The sequence below is a fragment of the Pleurodeles waltl genome, chromosome 9 (genome assembly GCF_031143425.1).
Source record: "Pleurodeles waltl isolate 20211129_DDA chromosome 9, aPleWal1.hap1.20221129, whole genome shotgun sequence".
Taxonomy (NCBI): Eukaryota; Metazoa; Chordata; class Amphibia; order Caudata; family Salamandridae; genus Pleurodeles; species Pleurodeles waltl.
Genome location: NC_090448.1, coordinates 231,360,708 through 231,373,955, shown reverse-complemented (window position 1 = coordinate 231,373,955; position 13,248 = coordinate 231,360,708). Strand labels below are relative to the sequence as shown.

Sequence of the window (13,248 nt, the reverse complement as noted above, 5' to 3'; positions counted from 1 at the left end):
CTACTAAACACTTTCATCATTTATCTGTGTTAACCCCTTCGCCGCCAGGCCTTTTCCCCCTCAGGTGCCAGGCCTTTATTTTTGGCTATTTGGGGCAGTTCACGCTTAGGCCCTCATAACGTTTTGTCCACATAGGCTACCCATGCCAAATTTGCATCCTTGTTTTCCAAAATCCTAGGGATTCTAGAGGTGTCCGGAGTTTGTGGGTTCCTCTGAAGGAGACCAAGAAATTAGCCAAAATACAGCAAACTTTTTTTTTTTTAAATGGGGGAAAAGTGCTGCAGATGAAGGCTTGTGGGTTTTTCCATGAAAATGGCATCAACAAAGGGTTTGCAGTGCTAAAATCACCAGCTTCTCAGCTTTCAGGAACAGGCAGACTTGAATCATAAATCCCATTTTCAACGCAATTTTGGCATCTTACTGGGACATACCCCATTTTTACTATTTTTTGTGCTTTTAGCCTGCTTTCAGTTAGTGACAGAAATGGGTATGAAACCAATGCTGGATCTTGGAGAGCTAAACATTTCTAAAAGGTAGACAAAATTCTGAATTCAGCAAAGGATCATTTGTGTAGATCCTACATGGTTTTCCTACAGAAAATAACATCTGAAATAAAATAGTATTGAAATTGAGCTGAAAAAAACAGCCATTTTTCTCCAAGTTTTACTCTGTAACTTTTTCCTCTGATGACAGATTTCTGAAAGCAATATACCGTTACTTCTGCTGGACTCTTCTGGTTGCGGGGATATATAGGGCTTATAGGTTTATCAAGAACCCTAGGTTCCCAGAGCCAATAAAGGAGCTGCACCTTGCAATGGGTTTTCCTTGTATACCTGGTATACAGCAATTAATTTGGTGAGATATAAAGAAAGAAAGATAGGTATCAAGGAAACCTTTGTATTTCCAAAATGGGCACAAGATAAGGTGTTGAGAAGCAGTGGTTATTTGCACATCTCTGAATTCCGGGGTCCCCATACTAGCATGTGAATTACAGGGCATTTCTCAAATAGTCGTCTTTTTTACACACTGTCTTACATTTGGAAGGACAAAATGCAGAGAAAGTCAAGGGCAATAACACTTGTTCTGCTATTCTGTGTTCCCCCAAGTCTTCCGATAAAAATATTACCTCACTTGCATGGGTAGGCCTAATGCCTGCGACAGGAAACGCAACATGGACACATCACATTTTTACATTGAAAACTGAAGTGTTTTTTGGAAAGTGCCTAGCTGTGGGTTTTGGCCTCTAGCTCGGCCGGCACCTAGGGAAACCTACCAAACCTGTGCATTTTGGAAAACTAGACACCTAAGGGAATCAAGGATGGGGTGACTTGTGGGGCTCTCATCAGGTTCTGTTACCCAGAATCCTTTGCAAACCTCGAAATTTGGCCCAAAAAACATTTTTCCTCACATTTCGGTGACAGAAAGTTCTGGAATCTGAGAGGAGCCACAAATTTACTTCCACCCAGTGTTCCCCTAAGTCCCCTGATAAAAATGGTACCTCACTTGTGTGGGTAGACCTAGTGCTCAGGACAGGAAATGCCCAAAAACACTATGTGGACACATTAAAATGATCAAATACTAAACTACCTGTTTTTGCGGGGGCACCTGGGTTTTTGGTCCTGGGCTCAGCAGCCATATAGGGATACCTACCAAACCCAAACATTTCTGAAAACTAGACACCCGATAGAATCCAGGGAGGTGTGACTTGTGTGGATCCCCCAGTGTTTTCTTACCCAGAATCCTCAGCAAACCTCAGATTTAGCAAAAAAATCACATTTCCCCACATTTCTGCACCAGGACAAATTTCCTACCACCCAACATTCCCTTCTGTCTCCCGGTAAAAAGTATACCTCACTTGTGTAGCTGGGCCAAGTGCCTGTAGCTGGGAAGAACCAAAAACAGGACGAAATTGAGGGGGAACCAAAGCGAGTCCAAAAGGGGAGTTTGAAAAAAAAACATTTTTAGGCTCACAAGTGAGCCAGACTTTTTATCGATATATATGAGGCAATGCTGGGTGGTCGGAATTTTGCGGATTCTTGCAGATTTCGGAAGGTTCCATCACAAAAATGTGGGAAAAATGTGTGATTTTCAGCAAAGTTGGAGGTTTGCAGGGCATTGTGGGTAAGAAAATGGTGTGGGGTGCATGTGAAGCACACCACCCTGGACTCACCCAGATGTTTAGTTTTCAGATGTGTCTAGGTCTTGGGGATTTTTCTACATGGCAGCGTCCCAAAGTCCAAAAAGTGCAGCCCTCACCATTCCAAGTGGGACGATTTTGAGAGTTAGCCAAGCTCTCATGGCCCAGATGTAAAACCAAAATCCAAAATAATCAAATGTCCTCTTGCTTGCTGTGGGATAAGATGTTTTACTGTGTGGGGGAGAGCTGAAAGACTGTTAGCCCCTTCAGTTGGGGTGGGGGCATAACCATGCCCATACTGATTGGCAACCACCACCACACAATTTATTGTTTTTTAAATTCCCTGGCATCTAGTAGACTTTCTTCCCCCCGCCCCGGGGTGTGTATCGGGGGTAGTTGCCTAATTTGCCCACTGGTGGGCAGAACAACTTTGGCCCAATTTATTTGGGGTGGGGGTATGGCCATACCCCCAACCTCTTATTTTGAAAAACAATCTTCCCTGGTCTCTGGTGGGCTTTCTGCTCCCCAGGGGGCAGATGTGCCTTCCAAAAATAGGCCAATCTTCCCCCAAGGAGGGCAGATATGGCCAACAGTAATGTGCCCCCATGGGGAGCGACCCTTGCCCAAGGGGCTCCCCCCCCAAACAAAACACACACATACACACTCACAAATCCCTTTTGCCTAAGTGGTTGCTGCCCCTGGGGGAAGATCGGCCTAATAGAAATAGGCCGATCTGCCCCCAAGGGGAGCAGAAATGTCCTAAAATAAATGTGCCACCCCAGGGGAAAATTTGCCTTGCCTAAGAGGTTGCTCCCCTGGCGTGAAATTGGCGCAAAAAAAAAATCCATGGTGCCTAGTGGTTTCTGCCCCCCCTTGGGGGCAGATCGGCCTAATAAAAATAGGCTGATTTGCCTCCAAGGGGGCAGAAATGGCCTAAAATAAATTTGCCCCCCAGGGGAGCGACCCTTGCCTAAGGGGTCGCTCCCCTTGCATGAAATTGACGCACAAAAATAAAAATTCCTGGTGTCTAGTGGTTTCGTTGGCCTAATAAAAATAGGCTGATCTGCCCCCAAAGGGGGCAGAAATGGCCTAAAGATAATTTTGCCCCCAGGGGAGTGACCCTTGCCTAAGGGGTCGCTCCCCACATATAAAAACAATGAAACAAAAGAAAGTCCGTGGTGCCTAGAGTTTTCTGCCCCCCCAGGGGCAGATTGGCCTAATTAGAATAGGCCGATCTGTCCCCAAGGGGGGGAGAAATGGGCTAAAACAAATTTGCCCCCCAGGGGAGCGACCCTTGCCAAAGGGGTCGCTCCCCTCATGTGAAACTGACAAAAAGAAATCCATGGTGTCTAGTGGATTCTGCCCACAAGGGAAGCTATTTCCCTTCCATCCCTGTCCTGGGGAGGTGGGTGCTTGGCTCTAGCATACCCCGAGGGCCCATAGCAGGACGAGCTTGTCCTGGGCACCCAAGCGGTTAAAGTATGAATTTGCATTTGGCTTGGTAACAACAACGTTGCCATAATACAAAGATAATAATGACCTACTGAAACACGTTCTTTGACTTTTATGTAATCAAAGATATGCACTCATTTTTTCATTGATTATGGTGAAAACCCTGTCTTCTTTGGGTTCTTTACCCACACATAACATTGATTAACCAAATCACCCCAGAAATATTCCAAATATCCTCAATGTTGCATAGCTGGCAAGTTTCCATGGTCCATGTATGATGAGCTGCTCCAGTCCAGGTTTTTCTATGATTCATGGGACAAGTAGCCCAGGTTTCAAACCTGGCAAACTTGCAGGGCCGATGTTAACAAGATCTCTGTGTACCACCATTCAACCACTTTACTAAATTTTGTTCTGAAACATATTGATTTTACACAAGCTAGCCCTGATTCCATGAGTCATCCTATTGAAGGCTGCAAAGCAAGTGGGCATTTCAAAATACTGTGATCACTTTCAGGCCTTTTAAACACAGAATATTAGCAAGTGTCCGAGGGATTCAATTAGACTCTGAGTCTCCAGTGTGTAGGGCATGGGAAGAACACATATTTCAATAAGTGAGCTAGAACCACAAAGTCTCAAATGTTATTAACCAATTTCTAATACTCCAACTTTAGGGTGTTTTTAAAACAGAAATTGATCAAGTTAACTTTATTGATGTCATTGGGTATCTCAAACTTCAGCAAAAATATGGACCAGGGCACAGCAGTGAAATAGCCTTGCTGTGTGCATTTTGCTTGGGTTGGTTGGGATAAATGACACTTCTATGTCTATTTTGCTGGATCATTAGACTGGGTTTGGTACTTTGCAACAGGGTGTTCTTGAGATGATCTACTTGGAGGTAAGATGCAAGAAGACAGCACCAAATGTAAGGAAAGCAAAGTGTAGCAAAAGCATCCATGCAGCAGTAGCTGCCACCCCTTCTCAGGAGTGTGGCGCTACTGATGACCATCCACATCCAGAAAAAAGATACCTAGAGACCGTGACACTGGCGTGCCAGCTAGCAGGGAGAATAGGCTCTACCATCTTTGAGCTGGTTGCCAACCTTCATTTTTTTTCTATTCCCTCCAGCCTCCCTCACAATGCTCCTTTTGCTAACTCTACTGCCAAGTAGATCCCAAGCCTCTTTGTCGCCTCTTGTTGCCTCTGAAAGCGTGAAGGCAACATAGGGCTGATCTATCAAGTCTCGGCCCTGTCAGTACAGGCTATAGCATCTTGCTAACACCTGGTTCTAGATAGGATCCTTAATGGGCTCATCATATTTCTGGGAGAGCAAAAGTTGTGTAATAATCAAAATTTTCTTCTCCAAAAAATAATGTATTACTATTTTTCCATGTCACAACTGTGGCAATTAGTAAAACTAGGAAACAGGATTTGAAATACTTAATGTGACACAAAAAAGAGAAGATTTACATTCAATATGTGCACTATATTGGAACACCCACCTTTAAAAACTGGACAAATTAAAACTCTACTGCTGTATTTCGAATGGCAATTAAAATCACAATAAACCTTTTAATAGCACGTTATATAAGTATTTACATTTAATATATGTTCATTTATATATAATAAATCATACTTTTATGTGCATTTGCAGAAAATGAAGATTTTGACGAGAATGCAGTGCTATTACCAAATACCCCTCCTCCAGAACTTCTACAAGAAAATGCAATTGAGCAGGCAACCATTCCAGCTCCTCAGTTGCAAGAAGATAAATGTGCAGGTACGGTTTTTTAATGGAATGTCATTTTAACATTTAAATAACTACAAGGTGAAGGTTTTTGGCTAGTTGAAGTTTGTTAAAGTTTATTTTATTTATGAATATCGAACTCCGCGGAGGTCCACATAAAATATTCTTCCAATTAATATATACCTTGAATACAACCTATGCATAGTATCGATAATGCTAAACAATATTACATAGCTAAATAAACATCAATAATTTCATACAATATCAAACATACCATAAATACAACTTTAAAAAACGGTCCAAAAAGTTGAAAATACCATAGCAAAACATTTCATTTGGGGGCAAATAAAGTGACTGCAGTGCAACTGATGACTTAACAAATTGAATAAGACAGGCATAAAGGTCTTAAACATTTTCAGCCCTGTACATAAAGTGCCGGACAGAGACAAAATACTTTTACCCCGATATTGCATAAATTACAGTCCGGTGAGGATTCATACCATTTCACTAATAGGGAATTAAGGGGAGCATCCCCAAGCTCAACAATATCCAAAAACATCTCAAACCATGTGGTAAATTCCATGTAATATACGGTTGCCCCTTCCTCAACATGATTGAGCTACATATGTTCACAAAATCCCTCCTATTGCTACACCTCTCGATATCCAAGCGAAAGCTGAATGCCCAGGATGCCTGCTTCAAAGCAGCTTTTAATTGGTTCATCAGGATTGTTACAGCAGTCTCAGGATCTGTATCCAATTTCTTGGTTCCAGCAACAAAGTTTCTATACAAGACTGTTTCGACCTTTCTTTTAGTCAAAAGTTATTTCTTTATCAAAACCCTTAAGTCATTCTCCTTACACCTCAATATTGCCGCAACCCAGCGAATCACCCCAGCTAAACATTGAGCATATGTGCTTCTCAGCCCCAATGCTAGATGCAGGGCTGCTGCTGGAGTAGACAGAGAAACCCCGGTTAACTTCTTCAGCAGCTGACCTTCTATTTTGTTTAAAAAACCCATCTATCCCACTCGATAGCTCCAAGCCGTATAGTAAGGTAGCTGGAAGTTTTGCTCTTATACCTCCAGTAAATATGGAAAGTGCCTTCTACCCGTGGTCTCATATAGAGCACTCAACCCTCTGCCCATGATTTATTTTTATTATTAACTATATGGGGTCTATCACTAAGGTTACTAACCACTAGCTTCCCCAAGAAGGTATAACATTTTACTCATTCTAACTTATGATGCCCTACAGACCAAGAAACATTTGTATATTTAGTACTCTTCTTCCCATGGAAGCACAGAATCTTTGTTTTAGAGCTATTGATCTTTAATTAGTGACTAGCAGCAAAATGTTGTAATACCTTGAGGCTACTATTTAAACCTTCGGAAGTAAGATCCAAAAGGATTTTGTCATCCGCATATAGCAGACAAACTATTTCTTTACACCCAATCTTTGGCGCTATCCCTTCTGCCCCCGATAACTGCCTTGGAAGATCAAAAATATATAATGAGAACAAAGTGGGGGATAAAAGGCACCCCTACTTCAGGCCATTTCAGGTGGGTATTTTTCCTGTGAGACCTCAATCGCCTCCCAATAAAACCCTACACCATGTGGAGGAGGGGAGAGCAATTAACAAATCTAAAAGGGGCCAGGGCATTCCCAACTCTGCCAATTTTCTCTATAGCAAAGAAAGGTCAACTTTATCAAAAGCTGTGAAAAGATCAACGAATGCCACATAAATGACTCCCACTTCCTCGGACATACTTTTCATTAATCAGATGAAGAACCATTAAGTTAACATTTGTTCCATCATGTTTTTGAAACCCAGTTTGTTCCATAGGAATTCAATTATGATCTTCTGCCCATTAATTTATTTGGGTCAGGAGGCATTTGGCAAACACCTTGCCCACTGCATCCATTAAAGCAATCGACAATAGTTTCCTGGAGATTTTCTATTGCCTTTTATTGTATAAGGGAACCAGGATGTTTCCAGACCAGAAAGGGGCACTTTATTAAAAATTTATCAACTATTAAAAACTGGCAAGAATATTTTGCTCCATGGGGGCAGGTTCTTGTTTTATAACAGAGATGGGAATTTCATCTGGCCCCAAAGCTCCAGATGAAAGCATCCCTCGGATAGCCAGTTCGATTTCATTGACAGATGGCGGATGACAAACAAAAGCCCCCACCCCTGGGCTGCAAGGAGTAAACATTGCCCCATGGGCTGCATATAGTTCTGTTAAAAAATCATTCCATTGTACTTCTTCTATCTCCAGGGGAACTTATCTAACCTTAAATCCACAACTATTTGCAACTAAGGTCTAAAAGGATCTAGCATTACCCCTTAGAACTGGCTCCCTCAGACCTATACACAATCGATCTGAGGACATTTTATCCATACTGGCCTTCAATCATCTCCTCTATCTTTTCAGCAAAGATAACTGAGCCCCCACTTTTTGCTGTGGGAAATCAGTATTGCAACTATAATAGGTTATTTATTTCCCTATTTAGAGAGAGAATAGGGAGAGGGATTGGGTTAAATTGTATGAATCTTGATTTACACTAATTAGTGTTTGCTTGATTCATACTACAAAGCTATCCATCTCAGCCCCATCCCAGGCATCTAGATTCTCGAAGGTCTAAGGTATACTCTAAAATACCCTTTAATTACCTACACCTTCTGATATTCCACTGAGTTCTTACAGATTTTTTTATTAAATTCAGATATGGAGCCATTAAAGCTCCAGGTGCAAGCCTGGGGCAAGGAAACACCAACAGTAAAAGTCACCATACTATGGTCACTCAAGGGGACATTGACTAACTTTAGATCATCTAGTAAACAAAATGAAAAGGGTCTCACCACTACATAATCCAAAATAGAGTCACCATCTGAGGCTTTACGAGTAAATTGGGCAGAGGAATCGGAACCAAATCTTCCACTATAATGCAATCACATCTATTCATCTCTTCCTGGAGAAGATACCCTCTTTTATTAATTTTAATCTTTAGGAGAAGAAGATAGAGGGAATACCCAAAGCTTCCTCTTTTTCCAAATCACTTATCTGACTCAGGGAGTAATTAGAAATCCTACAATTCAGGTCACCTACCAAGATTACATGTGGGGGTGGATCACAATCGAGATGGTTTTCAATGAAGGAAAATACCTTATACATTAGAAAGCATATTTGGCCTCAGGTGGAATGTATACATTTACTAAAAGAAGAAGAGGGAACTCCAGTACTCCATCTGATTGACAAACCAGTACAGCCATAAATAACTTAGAAGGATCTCTTTGACATTTATATTGCCACATGTACCTATTATCAAATGAAATAATTAGGGCATAGACTATCATTGTCACACCAAGGGGGTGATTCTAACCCTGGCGGTCGGTGTTAAAGCGGCGGCCAACCCGCCAACAGGCTGGCGGTAAAAAATATGGAATTCTGACCCTGGCGGGAACCGCCAACACAGACAGCCACTTTAACACTCACGGCGGTACAAACAAACAGCGCGGCGGTCACCGCCAACAGCCAGGCGGCAGACAATGTACCGCCCACCCTATCACAACTCACCAATCCGCCACCTTTTCCGGGGCGGGAGCACCGCCGATAAAAACACGGCGGAAACAGACTACGAACGGGAAAACGCTCACCACTACGCACTCCAGGAGGAAGGAGGACAGCATGGAACCCGAATTAAACACCCTACCTGCTCTCGTCTACTTCTCATCTACCACGAGTACGAAGTCCGGCGCAGACGACAACGGTGAGTACTGCACCTATGACACACGGGAGGGGGGAGGAAGAAAGGTTACGGGCACACACATATGCGACCCCCCCCCCTAACTATGTACACACCAATGCAGAGCAACAAGTCACAGTGACACCACCCAAACACCCCAGAAAAATGCTAGGACATAATCAAATTTGGAATAAATATTTATGTACCAAAAAGGTCCTGAAAAATATCGTACAACCATGAAAGATATTCACAAGAAAACAAATGACATACACATCAGTGTATAACTGAAGTAACAAGTCCTGCACATCCTACGAATTCATCATGTCCGTGGGCCAAAGTTTTGAGAAACAAGGGCAAAGCCCACACAGGAGACCTGAGTCCTTTGGAGAGAACACTGCAGGGGCATCAGATGTAAAAACGACAGGCACCTCAGGGGGAAGGGAAGGGGGGGGCACCACAGCCACATGAGTCCACGACGCCAGATCCACGAGGAGCCACCATGCCCACTGGACCATCCTGGGGAGTGCAAAGCCACAGTCTCTCAATGTCTCTACAGTGGGTGGGCTGCCCACTGGACCATCCTGGGGAGTGCAAAGCCACAGTCTCTCAATGTCTCTACAGTGGGTGGGCTGCCCACTGTACCATCCTGGGGAGTGCAAAGCCACAGTCTCTCAATGTCTCTACAGTGGGTGGGCTGCCCACTGGACCATCCTGGGGAGTGCAAAGCCACAGTCTCTCAATGTCTCTACAGTGGGTGGGCTGCCCTCTGTACCATCCTGGGGAGTGCAAAGCCACAGTCTCTCAATGTCTCTACAGTGGGTGGGCTGCCCACTGTACCATCCTGGGGAGTGCAAAGCCACAGTCTCTCAATGTCTCTACAGTGGGTGGGCTGCCCACTGTACCATCCTGGGGAGTGCAAAGCCACAGTCTCCCAATGTCTCTACAGTGGGTGGGCTGCCCACTGGACCATCCTGGGGAGTGCAAAGCCACAGTCCATCAGGTGGGTGACAGTCTCCACTGGTCAAGGAGGAGGCATGGTGGGCACAGTGAACCATAAACAGTGATTGAGACGGCGGTGCCCAGCGGAGCGGTGCTTCACAGGAAGGGCCCAGCGGAGAGGTGGAGAGACAGCGGTGCCCAGCGGAGGGGTGCTTGACAGGAAGGGCCCACGGAGCAGTGTTTGAGACGGCGGTGCCCAGCGGAGCGGTGCTTGAGAAGAAGGGCCCAGCGGAGCGGTGCTTGAGAAGAAGGGCCCAGCGGAGCGGTGCTTGAGAGGAAGGGCCCAGCGGAGAGGTGGAGAGACAGCGGTGCCCAGCGGAGCGGTGCTTGAGATGAAGGGCCCAGCGGAGCGGTGTTTGAGACGCCGGTGCCCAGCGGAGCGGTGCTTGAGAAGAAGGGCCCAGCGGAGCGGTGCTTGAGAGGAAGGGCCCAGCGGAGAGGTGGAGAGACAGCGGTGCCCAGCGGAGCGGTGCTTGAGATGAAGGGCCCAGCGGAGCGGTGTTTGAGAGACGGTGCCCAGCGGAGCGGTGCTTGAGAAGAAGGGCCCAGCGGAGCGGTGCTTGAGAGGAAGGGCCCAGCGGAGAGGTGGAGAGACAGCGGTGCCCAGCGGAGCGGTGCTTGAGAAGAAGGGCCCAGCGGAGCGGTGTCTGAGATCGCGGTGCCCAGCGGAGCGGTGCTTGAGAAGAAGGGCCCAGCGGAGCGGTGCTTGAGACGGCGGGGCCCTGTTCAGCGGTGCTCTTCTTCACCGCGGGCCCTGTTCAGCGGTGCTCTTCTCCACGGCGGGCCCTGTTCAGCGGTGCTCTTCTTCACCGCGGGCCCTGTTCAGCGGTGCTCTTCTCCACGGCGGGCCCTGTTCAGCGGTGCTCTTCTTCACCGCGGGCCCTGTTCAGCGGTGCTCTTCTCCACGGCGGGCCCTGTTCAGCGGTGCTCTTCTTCACGGCGGGCCCTGTTCAGCGGTGCTCCTCTGCACCGTGGGCCCTGTTCAGCGGTGCCTATCTTCACGGCGGGCCCTGTTCAGCGGTGCTCTTCTTCACCGCGGGCCCTGTTCAGCGGTGCTCTTCTCCACGGCGGGCCCTGTTCAGCGGTGCTCATCCAGCAGGTCAAGGGAGCCAGACCTGGCCTGGACTCCCTGCTCAGTCGCCCTCGGACCGTGACGTTTCGGGACCCTTCGGGGACGGACTCCTGGCCTCCTTAGTGTCCTCCTTCCCAGCTGGGATGTGGCATGTGGGGTCCACCTTCTCCGCGCTCCTGCTGCCCTTCCGTTCCTTTGATGGGGCTCTCGGGCCCTTGCCTCCCCTAGATGGTGTGGGTGGTGAAGTGGCCGCACATTGCTCCTTGGGGGCAGCCCTGTCGGTCCTCGCACGGCGGCCCTTGTTTTTGCGGGTCCTCTTGCCGGGGGGGGGGCTGGACGTGTCCTTGCTGCTGATCGATGTGTCACTGCTGGCAAAGGGTGGGCTCCAGAACCCATGCACAACAGTGACACCCGAAGCTGGGCTGGTGGTGGCTGCGGTGCTCTTGAGACTCTTTGAAGATGGATGGGGGAGCTCATCGGGGGGAAAGAGGTCAAAGTTAGCCATGAAAAGTTTTTTAGGGCCAAGGTAAAGGGTAGGAGAAGTGGAGATGTAAGTGGAGGTAGAGGAGGTGGTTGGAGGAGAGTCAGGTGTGCTGTCATTGGGTGAAGGTGCTGGTGCTGTAGGCTGTCGTGAGGTGGATGGCTGTTGGGTGGGTGGCTGCCTGCGTTTGTGTGTCTTGGAAGAAGGGGTGACAGACACAGTGGGAGAGGACACAGGGGACGTGTAAATGGCAGTGGGGGTGGTGACTGCACGAGTGTGGACTGTACTGGAGGGTGAGGTGGTGATGGAAGCACTGGCTGATGTTGGGGTGCATGCAGGTGTGAGTGTAGACGTCACAGGCAGGGAGGAGGGAGACGAGGAGGAGGGGGACACAGGGGTGGCAGTGGCTGTTGGCATGTCTGAATCTGGGTGTTGCTTGGGTGAGTGTTTGTGGGATCTGTGGTGCTTGTGTTTGGATGAGCTGCTCTTGGGTGTTGAGGTGTGTGCAGGCTGGTCTGATGGTGTGGATGGGATAGGCTGAGGAACAGGAGACAGAGAAAGGCTGGAGGCAGTAAGAAGAGGGAGGCTGGAAACAGGGACAATGGCTGCCGTCAGTGCTGAGGCCAGAGCAGTGAACGCTCGTTGATGGGCAGCCTGACCCGAATGAATGCCCTCCAGGTACGCATTGCTCTGTTGCACCTCCCTTTGCACACCCTGGATGGCATTCAAAAGGGTCGTCTGCCCAACAATGAGCATCCTTACCAGGTCAATGAGCTCCGCACTGAGGGCAGCAGGGGCAACAGGGGCAGGGGCTGAGGTGCCTGGGGCGAAGGAGCCGCGCGCCTTCCTGGGTGAACGAGCACGGAGCGAAGACTGAGGGGCTGCTGGGAGGGCGGGGCTGGTGCGCTGGGTGGCGGCTGTACCTGTAGAGGCGGGGGGCACGGATGTTGCCGCCACCGCTAGGGAGCTCCCATCCGAGGACGTGTCGCTTTCGCTGCTCTCACCAGCGGTCCCCGTCGTGGTGCTCCCCTCGCCCTCCGGATCACTGGTGCCCTCGGTGTCTGTTCCTGGGCCCACCGGGGCATTGTGTCCTGCAGCTCCCTCGTGCTCCGATGCCAAATCTCCTCCGCCTGATGATGCTAATGCATACATGCACAAGAAGATGAAGAGAAAGGGTGGGGGGAGAAAAAAGAAGACCAGGTTGAGTGCATGCAATGTCAACACCGTTGGCGGAGAGGACAGACACAGGAGCCTAATGCACTAAGCCGCGCATTCGGGCTACACTACTCAGTACTACTGACTAGGACAACAGGCCAAGAGACGTCAAACGCGCACATGGGAGATGCTGGACCTTCAATGGCTGTACTTGTCACCCTACCGAGGTGGGGGCCGGGGGCACAGGGCCATGCCTAAGGGAGAGGACTACATTACAGAAAGCGCCCTGGCCTAATGTCACCCACAGCCCTCCTCCCCCACCCAGACGCCTCCATTGCGCAGAAAGATAGGAGAATGTGCTGATACTCACCCCCTTGTGTCTGCTGTGATGTCTTAAAGCGCCCATCCAATTCTGGGTAGGCCACCGCCAGGATCCGGGACATCAGGGGGGTCATGGTGC

At 48.0% G+C, this 13,248-nt stretch overlaps 1 protein-coding gene across 5 annotated transcripts in view; it reads left to right on the top strand.

Moving 5' to 3' along the window:
- The window catches only part of FBLN2 (fibulin 2), a 737,488-nt gene that overhangs the window by 545,412 nt on the left and 178,828 nt on the right, over nt 1-13,248 (top strand). For all 5 annotated transcript variants that reach the window (XM_069206615.1, XM_069206613.1, XM_069206614.1 and 2 more), the window contains one exon: nt 5,241-5,366. In XM_069206615.1, coding sequence (XP_069062716.1) covers nt 5,241-5,366 — 126 coding nt within the window. The remainder of the gene's footprint in view (nt 1-5,240; nt 5,367-13,248) is intronic.